This window comes from Staurois parvus, unplaced genomic scaffold (genome assembly GCF_062004578.1).
Source record: "Staurois parvus isolate SC_StPar_1 unplaced genomic scaffold, SC_StPar_1.0 ptg000578l, whole genome shotgun sequence".
In the NCBI taxonomy this organism is placed as follows: Eukaryota; Metazoa; Chordata; class Amphibia; order Anura; family Ranidae; genus Staurois; species Staurois parvus.
In genome coordinates this window covers 3,888,270-3,900,992 of record NW_028318374.1, presented here as the reverse complement: position 1 = coordinate 3,900,992, position 12,723 = coordinate 3,888,270, and the positions used below count along the sequence as shown (strand labels likewise).

The 12,723-nt window shown below is 46.2% G+C and overlaps 1 protein-coding gene across 1 annotated transcript in view; it reads left to right on the top strand.

Annotated features, from left to right (window-relative positions):
* The first annotated feature begins 656 nt into the window (after positions 1-656).
* LOC149450220 (zeta-crystallin-like) overlaps positions 657-12,723 on the top strand; it is a 28,607-nt gene continuing 16,540 nt past the window's right edge. The window contains exons 1-3 of the mRNA XM_089692169.1: positions 657-820; positions 5,709-5,831; positions 8,398-8,550. Coding sequence (XP_089548295.1) covers positions 5,721-5,831; positions 8,398-8,550 — 264 coding nt within the window. The 5' untranslated portion in view covers positions 657-820; positions 5,709-5,720. The remainder of the gene's footprint in view (positions 821-5,708; positions 5,832-8,397; positions 8,551-12,723) is intronic.

The following is a 12,723-nucleotide window of genomic DNA, read 5'->3' as shown; positions in this document are numbered from 1 at the left end:
ACTCAATATTGAACCCAACGGACTAAGACTGGGGGGCCATTAAAGTTCATGTGCGTGTAAAGGCAGGCTGACCAATACGTTTGGCAATATAGTGTATATGTACTCCCTGTCCCCACCATCAACTTTCCTCCTTTGTACTCCCTGTCCCCACCATCAACTTTCCTCCTTTGTACTCCCTGTCCCCACCATCAACTTTTCTCCTTTGTACTCCCTGTCCCCACTGTCAACTTTCCCCCTTAATGAACATAACTAAAGGCTGGTGCCAGTGTAGATCAGCTAAAACATGCAGTCCTTTAGTAATAATGGTGACAAAAAGCCATAAAAATCCAACGTGTTTCGGCCCTCTATAATGATATAATTATTATTGCTGGTATTAATATTGCTTATATAATTATATTTTGCTTTTACTGTAAATCATCGCAAAGCATCCATTATAGTTGGACATGTACGGTCTTTAGTCAGTTTGTAGCTATAGAGGTTTTTCTGCAATTATTCACACCATTTAGCTGACTGCCGTGCTTAGTGCCAGCATTAGGTCAGAGAGTTGACCTAGCGTATGGTGGAGCTGGGTAGAAATGGGCGTCCCAGAGGCAGAACAAAGGTCATATGTATTACATGCCAATCATTCCACACATAGAGGAGCTCCGATCATTCCACACTCCAATTCATACGCCAGGTATAGCGGGAGCTCTGACCATTCCATCTGTACCTTCCAATATAGAGGAGTTCAGATCACTCCACACGCCAGGATAGAAGACCTTGATTATTCCACCTACAAACCAGGCATAAAGGAGCTGCGATCATTCTACCTACACACCAGGTATAGAGGAGCTCTGATCATTCCACACTCCAGGTATAGAGGAACTCTGATCATTCCACACTCCAATTCATATGCCAGGTATAGGGGGATCTCTGACCATTCCATCTGTACCTCCCAATATAGAGGAATTCAGGATGCCAGGATAGAGGACCTCCGATCATTCCACCTACATGCCAGGCATAAAGGAGCTTTGATCACTGTACTGCACACCAGGCATAGAGGAGCTGCGATCATTCCAGACACCAGGTATAGAGGAGCTCCGATCATTCCACACACCAGGTACAGAGGAGCTGCGATCATTCCAGACACCAGGTATAGAGGAGCTCCGATCATTCCACACACCAGGTGTAGAGCAGTTCCGATGATTCCACCTACATGCCAGGTATAGAGGAATTCCAGTCATTCCATCTACATATCAGGTATAGAGGAATTTTGAATATTCCACCGATATATCAGGTATAGAGGAGCTGTGATCATTCCACATACCAGGTATAGGGGAGCTGCGATCATTCCACATGCCAGGTATAGGGGAGCTGCGATCATTCCACATGGCAGGTATAGAGGAGCTGCGATCATTCCACACACCAGGTATGGAGGAGCTCCGATCATTCCACATACCAGGTATAGAGGAGCTCTGACCATTCCACACACCAGGTTTGGAGGAGCTCTGATCGCTCCACACACCAGGTATAGAGGAGCTCCAATCATTCCACACACCAGGTATAGAGCAGTTCTGATGATTCCACCTACATGCCAGGTATAGAGGAATTCCAATCATTCCATCTACATATCAAGTATAGAGGAATTTTGAATATTCCACCGATATATCAGGTATAGAGGAGCTGCGATCATTCCACATGCTAGGTATAGGAGAGCTCTAATCATTCTACACAGCAGGTATAGGGGAGTTCGGATGATTCCATCTACATATCAGGTATAGAGCAGCTCTGATCATTCCACCTACACGCCAGATATATAGCGTATGAGCGTATTTTCAGGTATATTGTCATGTACTGTATAACTAAGTGTGCTTGTTTGTGCAGTAACATGCTGTGACTTTTGTATTCTTACACACTTGCTTCTTCTATGTTCATTTTATTTTTATACTGTATATATATTTGTAGATTCAAGTCGCTATTTGCTTACCAGCAAATATGATTGACATTCCTGATGATCAGTAACTGATCAACTAGCTGTATAAACAGTCTTAGAGTATCTAAACCCAAACCAAAAATGTGTCATATTGTAGGTTATCATTCCTTAGATGGATCCAGCCAGTAAGTCTGTTATTTTTTAACTTCTTTTAACAGAACAAGCTTTCCATGACAAAAGTTGAAGTTAGAAGGTTAAGACATACTATGTAACACTGGCAGGGGTGCATACAATGGTCAGCTTTTATTCATTTAGAGTACTGCCTGGACCTTGAAGAAGGGGATATAACCCGAAAGCTTGTCCTCAAAATTGTATGTTAGTTCAAATAAAAAAAGTATCATGTCAGTACTCAATTGTTTCTGCCGCAAGTGCACTAATACAGCTACAGTCACCTCAAGCATTTATTTATGTAAAACCTTTATCCTAGAAGGAAGAGAAAAAAACAGTTTCCGCAACTACTTAAAAAGTGTTATCCAGAGTTTGGTTTTAACCACCAGATCTGCAGAACGTGAACGTGTTTCAAGGGGAAACCCTCTTCAACAGAGCTCTGATAAAGAGGGTTTTGCCCTTGAAATGTGTTAGCCATATTGGACCTGGATGCAGGGCTGGTGCTAGACTATTTTGGACCCTAGGCAAGACCAGCTACTTGTGCCCCCCTTTTAAAAATACAAATTTTTAAAGACAGTAGAAGATATTAAATCAACAAAACCTGAAACTGCTAAATTTCTTTTAATTTACAAAAATAAATGTCATAGGATGCCACCAGTACCAATATTAAAGACAAAATCAGTGTCCCTGATGGACTGTATCTGTGGCTGGCAGTGGCAGGGTGACAGTTGCAGTGAATGGAGGAGGATGGATCCACAGTATGACAGATCCCAGGTTGGAACTCCCCAGGCAATGGGGGGACATAAAATGCTGTGACAGCAGGCACCCCAGCCCCCCCCCCCCACACACACACAGCTGAACTGAGAGCGATCGCACACAAAGACAGATCCGACACAACACACAAACACTGACACAGATCAGCAGGTCCAGCAGGCACTAAAAGAGCAGGCTGTGGGATGGTGATGATGTCATCACTCACTGACACATTGCATATGTGATGGCTGGCCGGATCACACTCACCCAGACACGAGACATCAGAGTCAGACATTACCTTCCTCCTCAGGTGCATCTACACCTCTGCTGATGAATGGGAAGAGAAGGGCTGGAACTCCACAGTGATCAACAGCCACCAGCCGGCTTGCAGTAAGGGACTGAGTCTGAGAGGAACACTGGAAGGAGCCGCAGCTCAGCTGCTACACTGGCCCCTGACACCTGGCATCTTCCTCTATAATTTCTTTCACCCTTCCACTACCCTCCCCTCAGCTGGAGGATCATTCATGATCAACATGGCAGCATCCCACAAAAAGAGAGTGCATCCAGATGCCTCTAGCTGCAGTGTGCCTAGTGGAAGCATGGCCCTGCCTGGATGGCTTCTTCCCATGCTGTTGATCAAGTGCTGCAGATCTGGCAGTGGTGGCTTTAGGCTAGGTAAACATCTGTGCGGCCATGCAGGCCATGATTTGCGCAGGCACAAGAGCCCATTCATTTGAATTGGCTGCCATGCCCCGGGACACACAGGGAAGAAGTCCCTGCACTTTTTTTTAAATCGCAGCCCAGAGGGAACCGAGGTTCCCAGTACGGTAGTGTGCCATTAATTAATCCAAACTAAGTATTAATGACACCCGCCCTTCTCTGTATAGGTGGTTGCGGCTGCCAGTATTTCTGCGGGTTCCGCAGTGGCACCGCCCGCACAGATGTGAGCCTTAGATTCACCGATATGGTTGTTACCTCAATCCATTTGTGAGTATATTATCTGCTTTTATGAATGAATGAACGGTGTATGAAGGTAATGCCAGGTTGGTGCGCTCTCTTTTTGTTGTTTTATAGTCCTGCCTACAACTCACCTCTGCTTACTACTCCACTGTGGTCCATTGTTGGCTTCCATTGCATGGAGGGGCACAATTATAAATCGTGACATGTCTGTTACCTATTCTCTTGGAGTAACATCATCTTTTATAGTTTGCCAAATAGTTGGGTATTATATTGTGTTTGTGTGCATTAAGATTCAAAAAAGTTTATTTTACTAAAACAAAAACGTGCGTTTGAAAAACCACTGCGCAAATACTGAGTGACATAAAAAACTGCAACACCCACTGTTTTATTCTCTAGGGCCTCTGCTTTAAACAATATACATATATGGGGGTTCTAAGTACCGTATTTTCCGGCGTATAAGGCGACTGGGTGTATAAGACGACCCCCTAATTTTCCAGTTAAAACATAGGTTTTGGGCTATACTCGCCGTATAAGACTACCCCCCTTCCGAGGCAACACCATTTAAAAACATCAGATTTTTTAATTAAAATGGTTATGACTTACCGGTAATTAAAATCCTTCAAAATCCTCATGTTCATCCTCTGACATCATAAGTTCATGAATGACATCTTGTGATACGTTTGTAAGACAGTCATCATATGGATCAAATTCCAAATCAGATGGTTAGGGCTGGATGTGCGGTAATACGGTAGCTTCAGCTACATACAGTATACAGTATATATACAGCCCTCTGGATGTGCGGTAATACGGCAGCTTCGGCTACATACAGTATACAGTATATATACAGCCCGCTGGATGTGCGGTGATACGGTAGCTTCGGCTACATACAGTATACAGTATATATACAGCCCGCTGGATGTGCAGTAATGTACATACAGTATACCGTGCTGAGCCAAGCTGGCTCAAAACAAATGTCCCTATGACAGATTAATCTGTCAGCCCGCTGGATGTGCGGTATATACAGTATACTGAGCCAAGCTGTTTCAAAACGTACCGGTACGTCCCTACGGTAATCAGCCCGCTGGATGCATGTATGTACGGTAGCTGCAGCTACATACAGTATACACTGGGCCAATCACGGCGAGCGATGTATTCTACTAATGAATACAAAGCCTGCTCGGATTGGCTGAGGTTGTGACATCATCAATCCACCTCTCTGACTCCAGCGGGCTGACAGATTAATCTGTCATAGGGACATTTGTTTTGAGCCAGCTTGGCTCAGCGCAGTATACTGTATGTACAGTATTAGCACACATCCAGCCAGCTTGACCCAAACAAACTCAAGGTTCACATTTTATACCCCGCGTATAAGACGACCCCCAATTATTGGGGTATATTTTTAAGTATAAAAAGTAGTCTTATACGCCAGAAAATACTGTAATTTTCTAGCAACAAATACTGATTTTTATATGTAATCAAAAAGTGTCAGGAAAGGCCTGGTCTTAGCCCGGGTTCACATACAGTATATGCGGCGCGGTACATCGCATGTGATTCACACAGGAACCGCACCGCATTCCTGTGCAAATCACATGCAATTTGTGTGCGGTGCGATTGGAGCCGTACTTTTTGTATGGACCGCACAAGCACACACACCAAAAACCTGCAGGACCCTTTTTTTGGTCGGCGCTAGAATCGGATCACATGGATATTCACACCTATGCGATCCGATTCTGCACATCGCACCGTGTTATGCGGACCGATTTCGGGGGGTTGTTAACTTCACATACACACCCGCAGCGGTTCGCATGAACGGGGTGCGATTCTGATGCGGTGCCGAATTCGCACAGAAAATGCTGCAAATTCCGCACCGCATCAGTGTGAACCCGGGCTAAAGGTGGTTATTTTTGTGTTTCAGAGAGAGCCCAGCATGGCATCAGTGGGGAGATTGATGCGCGCTATTCGGGTCCAGGAATTCGGGAAGCCAGAAGTACTAAGACTCCTCACAGATGTCGCTGTACCGTCTCCGGGCGAGGACCAGGTACACTCACCTTGTTTGTGCAATCTCCTGCACCTGACATAATTATAGGTTGGTGGCTGCCTGACCCCCTGCTGAATGTCCAGAGGTAAGGAGACAACACAGCTCCCAAAGCTCCTTTGGTCCTCCCATACAGATCAAGGTGCCGGCTGCACTTCTACATCCGGTATTAAGTGCACAGACAGAGATACAGCCATACCCTGTGTACAGACACCTGTACTGTGTGATCAGGATAAAGATGACGATCACATAAGGACAGTGAGATGCTTCCTATTAGCTCTTATTTACACTTGTACTTGAGGGACACTAAACATTTGTGGCTGAGCCACACTTTTACTGTCCCCCAACCACTCCCCACTATGCTGCAAAGGCACTGCCACCGTAGTATGGCAATAGTGGCGGAGTGTTGCGTAAACCCCCCCCCCCGCTGCTGTACTACGGTGGCAGTGCCTTTGCAGAATAATGGGGAGTGTAATTAGGAAGTAACAGAAAGTATCTCATTGAGTGTGTTTAATTCTGACTGTCAGATGGAAATGATCCAATAGCTGTGCAGGCTCCAGATCGCTTCCACAACCCCCATGTGCCCTGCCATGTTTCCCAGGCTCCGCAATTCTATCAGCGGACCTGGGATCTGTATGGAGGTGCCACCGGTAGAAAGGGGGGGGAGATCAGCGAACACCTGTTCACTTATCTCCCCTTCTTGTTAATGTGTTACTAAACCCACAACCAGGGCCAGATCTAATCTGGGGGTGCAGTAAAAAAAGTAAGGGGGCATAATGTCAACACACTGAGAGTCTGTCACAGTCAGGGGCGGACTGACCATTTGGAAACTCGTTTCACTGCTCGAGGGCCCGGGGTCAGTAGGGGGCCCCATGAGATGCCCCTGGTACCATTTTCATAGGCTTTTTTGAGTTTGGGCAAGGATACAGGGGCCCCATGATCCCCTATTGCCCGGGGGCCCCATGAGTTGTCAGTCCGCTCCTGATCCTGAATGCATCTGGAGTGCGTTTTTGTGGTGTGACCTGGCCCTAAACCTTTCTGTCATTTTCATGTTTAGGTACAGGAAATACATCAATGCCCACCTTGTGTTTCTGAATTTCTATTCTAAATTATAGACTAACATAAATGTTCCACAAAAACAAACAAACAAAAAAAAAACAATTTTCCTCTTTCAAACATGAAATGAGATTTAATTCCTTTGCTAATGTTTGAAACGCTATTATTAGGGGCTGTAAAGCCTCACATATACCCAGTGAAGGGACTGGATGACACAAATCCTCCTACACAAGTTATACCTGTTTATCTGCAGTCTTCTCCTCGCTACATCCATTCAAAGTACAGAATTTATACAGCTTGTCTGAGCTTTCAGGGGGGCGGGGAACTGAAGTTACACTCTGCAAATCTCATTGAGTGCTGAATGCAGGGAAGGGACACACACCCCCTTCATAAAGAAGACAAGAACAGACCTGAGGCTGTCAATCACAGGCTGTGTGCTGGAACTCCCTCCCCATCTTTTCATCTCTTGGGGCTCGTTCACACTTGACTTATTTCTATCTCTTGCCAAACACCCCTATAGCATTTGACAGGCATTTGGGAAGCGTTTTTAATGCTCCTCAAACGCCCTATGCATGGTTTTGAGGAGTTTTATAGGCGTTTTCCAAGCGTTAAAACCGCACCACAAACGCCTATAATGAAGTTAAATGGTATTATCGCTCCGCAAACGCCTTGCAACCGCCTGCCAGGCGTTTCAGGAGCGTCAACATAGATTTGAATGGGAGGCTTTAACTCCTCCTGACTTGACATGAGGCGTCAGTTTTGCCGCGACGCTAATGCTTCAGTGTGAACAGCGCTGTGTGCTACCATGTGCAGAATTTTCATAGGCGTTTGAGAAGCGTTAAAAATTCGTCCCAAACGCCTGTCTGATGCCTGCTGACAAAGCTAGTGTGAACGTAGCCTTCTGCAGACCATAGACGGGTTGTTTATCGGCCGAATTTTTGTCTGCACGGCCGATATTCACACTGTTAGTGGGGCAATGCCGTCAGCCGTTTTTCGTGGATCTTCTTGTTTCTTTTTATCGGTCATGCTGGAAATTCCACGAAAAACTGACATTTTTCGTGGACATTGGTGGCAGCATCGGCAACGACTGATTTTTCGTTCATCGGCTGACAATTTGGCTGATAAGCGGCCCGTCTATGGCCAGCCTTAGTGTCAGGAAAATGTGTGATCAGTGACTCCTGCTGATAGCAGAGGAATGAGGCAGCAGACAGTAATGACGCTCAGTGCTCTGGATTATGGCACACTATAGAGGGATATAATTTGTCAATCAGGGGCGGACTGACCATTTGGAAACCCGGGCACTGCCCGAGGGCCCGGGGTCAGTAGGGGGCCCCATGAGATGCCCCTGGTACCTTTTTCATAGGCTTTTTGGAGTATGGGCAAGGACACAGGGGCCCCATGATCCCCTATTGCCCGGGGGCCCCATGAGTTGTCAGTCCGCTCCTGTTGTCAATATATCAGTTCTGAGGTTTACAAACACTTTAATTTTTTACTGTTGTTGCCATGTTTGCAGATTCTAATCCGAGTTCATGCCTGTGGTATAAATCCGGTGGAGACTTATATCAGGACTGGTACTTACCTTTGGAAGCCAAATCTGCCGTACACACCAGGCACAGACGTTTCTGGGATAGTGGAAGAAGTAGGAACACGTGTACGATTATTTCAGGTAAGAGTCACTTCTGAAAGTAACCAACCTTTAATACGATTCAATTAGATGTCATATTAAATCCCTGCCTGCCTCCAGCGCCGCACCCGGGGACTATCAGGGAGGGGAGAGGCCTTGCAGTGTAATGAGCACTGATTGGTTGCTCCTCAGGAAAGGGGAGTGTCTGGCTTATTCTTTATCCCTTTCGCTGCCAGATCCGTTTTTGCGTTTTTTTGCACAAGTTTAAAAAATCATTTTAGGGCTGAAGATCACACAAAACTCCCAAATATTATATATTTTCTGAAAGCAGACACCCTAGAGCAGTGGTTCTCAACCTTTCTAATGCCGCGACCCTTTTATACAGTTCCTCATGTTGTGGTGACCCCCAACCATAAAATTATTTTCGTTGCTACTTCATAACTGTAATTTTGCAGTGGGAGGAATAGTGCCCCATCATTGGTGTCAGTGAGAGGAGTAGTGCCCCATCGTTGGTATCAGTGGGAGGAATAGTGTCCCATCGTTGGTATCAGTGGGAGGAATAGTGTCCCATCGTTGGTATCAGTGGGAGGAATAGTGCCCCATCATTGGTGTCAGTGAGAGGAGTAGTGCCCCATCGTTGGTATCAGTGGGAGGAATAGTGTCCCATCATTGGTGTCAGTGGGAGGAATAGTGTCCCATCATTGGTATCAGTGGGAGGAATAGTGCCCCATTGTTGGTGTCAGTGGGAGGAATAGTGCCCCATCATTGGTGTCAGTGTGGGAGGAATAGTGCCCCATCATTGGTGTCAGTGGGGGGGAGAGGGGGAATAGTGCCCCATCATTGATACTAGTGTGGGGGGGAATTGTGCCCCATCATTGGTGTCAGTGGGGGGGGATAGTGCCCCATCGTTGGTGTCAGTGGGGGGAGGAATAGTGCCCCATCGTTGGTGTCAGTGGGGGGAGGAATAGTGCCCCATCGTTGGTGTCAGTGGGGGGAGGAATAGTTCCCCATCGTTGGTTTCAGTGGGGGGTGGGAGAAAATAGTGCCCCATCATTGGTGTCAGTGGGAGGAATAGTGCCCCATCATTGGTATTAGTGACACCAATGATGGGGCACTATTCCTCCCACTGACACCAATGATACGTACCTTGCTGACTCATGCTCCAGCCTGGGCTCGCTCCCTCCCTCTCCCATCTACAGACACTTACCTGTCAGCTGTCTTCCTTCTCCCTCGCTCAATCTTCTTTGATCTTCGCGCTGCTGCTTGGCTCCTCCTCGCTGGTGATTGGCCGTCTGTGTGCCTCTCCTGAGCTACAGTTCCGGCGGCCAATCACTGGTGAGGAGGCGGAGCTGTTGAGTGATCCCGGGGATGTGGCCAGATGACAGGGGCGGCATGTCATCCCGCGCACACATCGCGTCCAGGGAAATGTGGACGTATCTGCATGTGGGCGGACCCGCCTGGAGACTGATAGAGGAGCGGTGTCTCAGTTCCTAAGACCATCAGAAATATGTGTTTTCCGATGGTCTTAGGAGACCCCTGTGAAAGGGTTGTTCGACCCCCAAAGGGGTCGCGACCCACAGGTTGAGAACCGCTGCCCTAGAGAATAAAATAGTCGTAGTTCCAAGTTTTATTTGTCTCATTATATAACCGCAAAATTTCAGTAAAGTTGATTTTAGGGCACAAAAATAAGCAATAAATTACCCTATTTTTTGTAAAATATGAAAGATGAGGTTGCAGTAAATAGATATCCAACATTTTTTTTTACTTAATTGTGTTTTTCATCACCCCTGTACTCCACTGAATGTAATGCACTGCACATCGCACTGCAGTACATTCTTTCCCGGCCTCCATGGCCGGGAATCTCTCAACGGGGACCCAGTAGTGACATCACGTCACTTCCTGGTCAGGACAAGAAGGGGAGGGGAGCAGAGATTTCTGCTCTCCTCCCTCCCCTCTAGCCGACAGTGGTGAGCTGGTCCCGGGCCAGCAGATGGGCAAGCAGTGCCTGGGAGACCTCATGTGGGGGGAGGTTCATGCGGTGGTGAGTGGCTGGCACTGTGTGGAAGCAATCTGACATGTGAGCCCTGCTGCTTGCCCACGGCAGGGCTAAAGGCAAAAAAAAAAACTACCTGCCCGATACTACAGTACATGTCCCGGGCGCCGGGCAATATAAATTCAACATCCCTGATAGCATCTCGCAGTTAAAACTTCTCCTACCCAGAGCACCCTGAGAATAGGTAAGTATACAGTTGCAAGAAAAAGTATGTGAACCCCTTGGGATTACGTGGAGTTTTGCATGAATTGGGCATAAAATGTGCTCTGAACGTCATCTAAGTCACAACAATAGAAGAACACAGTCTGCTGAACATAATACTACACAAACATTAGATGTTGCCATGGTTTAATTGCACATAACATGTAAACATTCACAGTGCAGGGAGGAAAAAGTATGTGAGGCCCTAGCTTAATGACTTCTCCCAGAGCTAATTGGAGCCAGGAGTGAGCCAACCTTGACTCCAATCAGTGTGATGATATTGGATGTGTTGCTGACAGCTGTCCTGCCCTTAAAAAACACACACCTGTTTTGGGTTTACTGGTTTCAAGAAGCACTGTCTGATGTGAACCATGCCTCGCAGAAAAGAGCTCTCAGAAGACCTACGATCAAGAATTGTTGACTTGCATGAAGCTGGAAAGGGTTACAAAAGTATCTCCAAAAGCCTTGATGTTCATGTGTCCACGGTAAGACAGACTGTCTACAAATGGAGAAAGTTTAGCACTGTTGCTACTCTCCCTAGGCGGGGTCGTCCTGTAAAAATGACTGCAAGAGCACAGCGCAGAATGCTGCATGAGGTAAAGAAGAATCCCAGAGTGTCAGCTAAAGACCTACAGAAATCTCTGGCACATGCTAACATTTTTGTTGACACATCTACAATAAGGAAAACATTAAACAAGAATGGAGTACATGGGAGGACACCACGGAGGAAGCCATTGCTGTCCAAAAAGAATATTGCAGCATATTGAAGTTTGCAAAAGAGCACCTGGATGTTCCACAGCACTACTGGCAAAATATACTGTGGACAGATGAAACCAAGATTGAGTTGTTTGGGAAGAACACACAACACTATGTGTGGAGAAAAAACAGCACAGCACACCAACATCAAAACCTCATCCCCACTGTGAAACATGGAGGGAGCATCATGGTTTGGGGCTGCTTTGCTGCGTCAGGGCCTGGACGGATTGTTGTCATTGATGGGAAAATGAATTCCAGAGTTTATCAAGACAATTTGCAGGAAAACGTATGACCATCTGTCCGCCAACTGAAGCTCCGCAGAGGATGGGTGATGCAACAGGACAATGACCCAAAGCATACAAGTAATTCAACAAAACAATGGCTGCAACAGCACAGAATACGCCTTCTGGAGTGGCCCAGTCAGAGTCCTGACCTCAACCCGATTGAAATGCTGTGGCATGACCTTAAGAGAGCGATTCACACCAGACATCCCAAGAATATTGCTACACTGAAACAGTTTTGTGAAGAGGAGTGGTCCAAAATTACTCCAGATCGTTGTGCAGGTCTGATCTGCAACTACAGGAAACGTTTGGTTGAGGTTATTGCTGCCAAAGGAGGGTCAACCAGTTATTAAGTCCAAAGGTTCACATACTTTTTCCTCCCTGCACTGTGAATGTTTACATGTTATTTGCTATTAAACCATGGCAACATCTAATGTTTGTGTAGTATTATGTTCAGCAGACTGTGTTCTTCTATTGTTGTGACTTAGATGACGTTCAGAGCACATTTTATGCCCAATTCATGCAAAACTCCACGTAATCCCAAGGGGTTCACATACTTTTTCTTGCAACTGTACACATCTTTCCTCTACAAGGTAGGTAGAATAGGAATTAGAATGGGCCCGGACTTCCAGTTTAACACTACCCTAGCATTTCTAGCCATGGCCATCTTAAGTAAGGGCAGATGATTCATGTAGCATTTACTGTACTTCCTGGAATCCATCTGCCCTTAGCTCAGGCATGCAGACAGGGGGTGTGTTTATAAATGTAAAATTTAGAAGGTATATGGTTTCCTTTTTAGTGTATCAGCTGCTTTCTATATTGAGCGCTCGCTGAGTCCCGTTTTATTATAGGGGGTGTGTTTAGCTGAGAAAGCCCCTCCTCCAGATGAAATGAAAAACATGCCCAGGGACACTCCTTGGATGT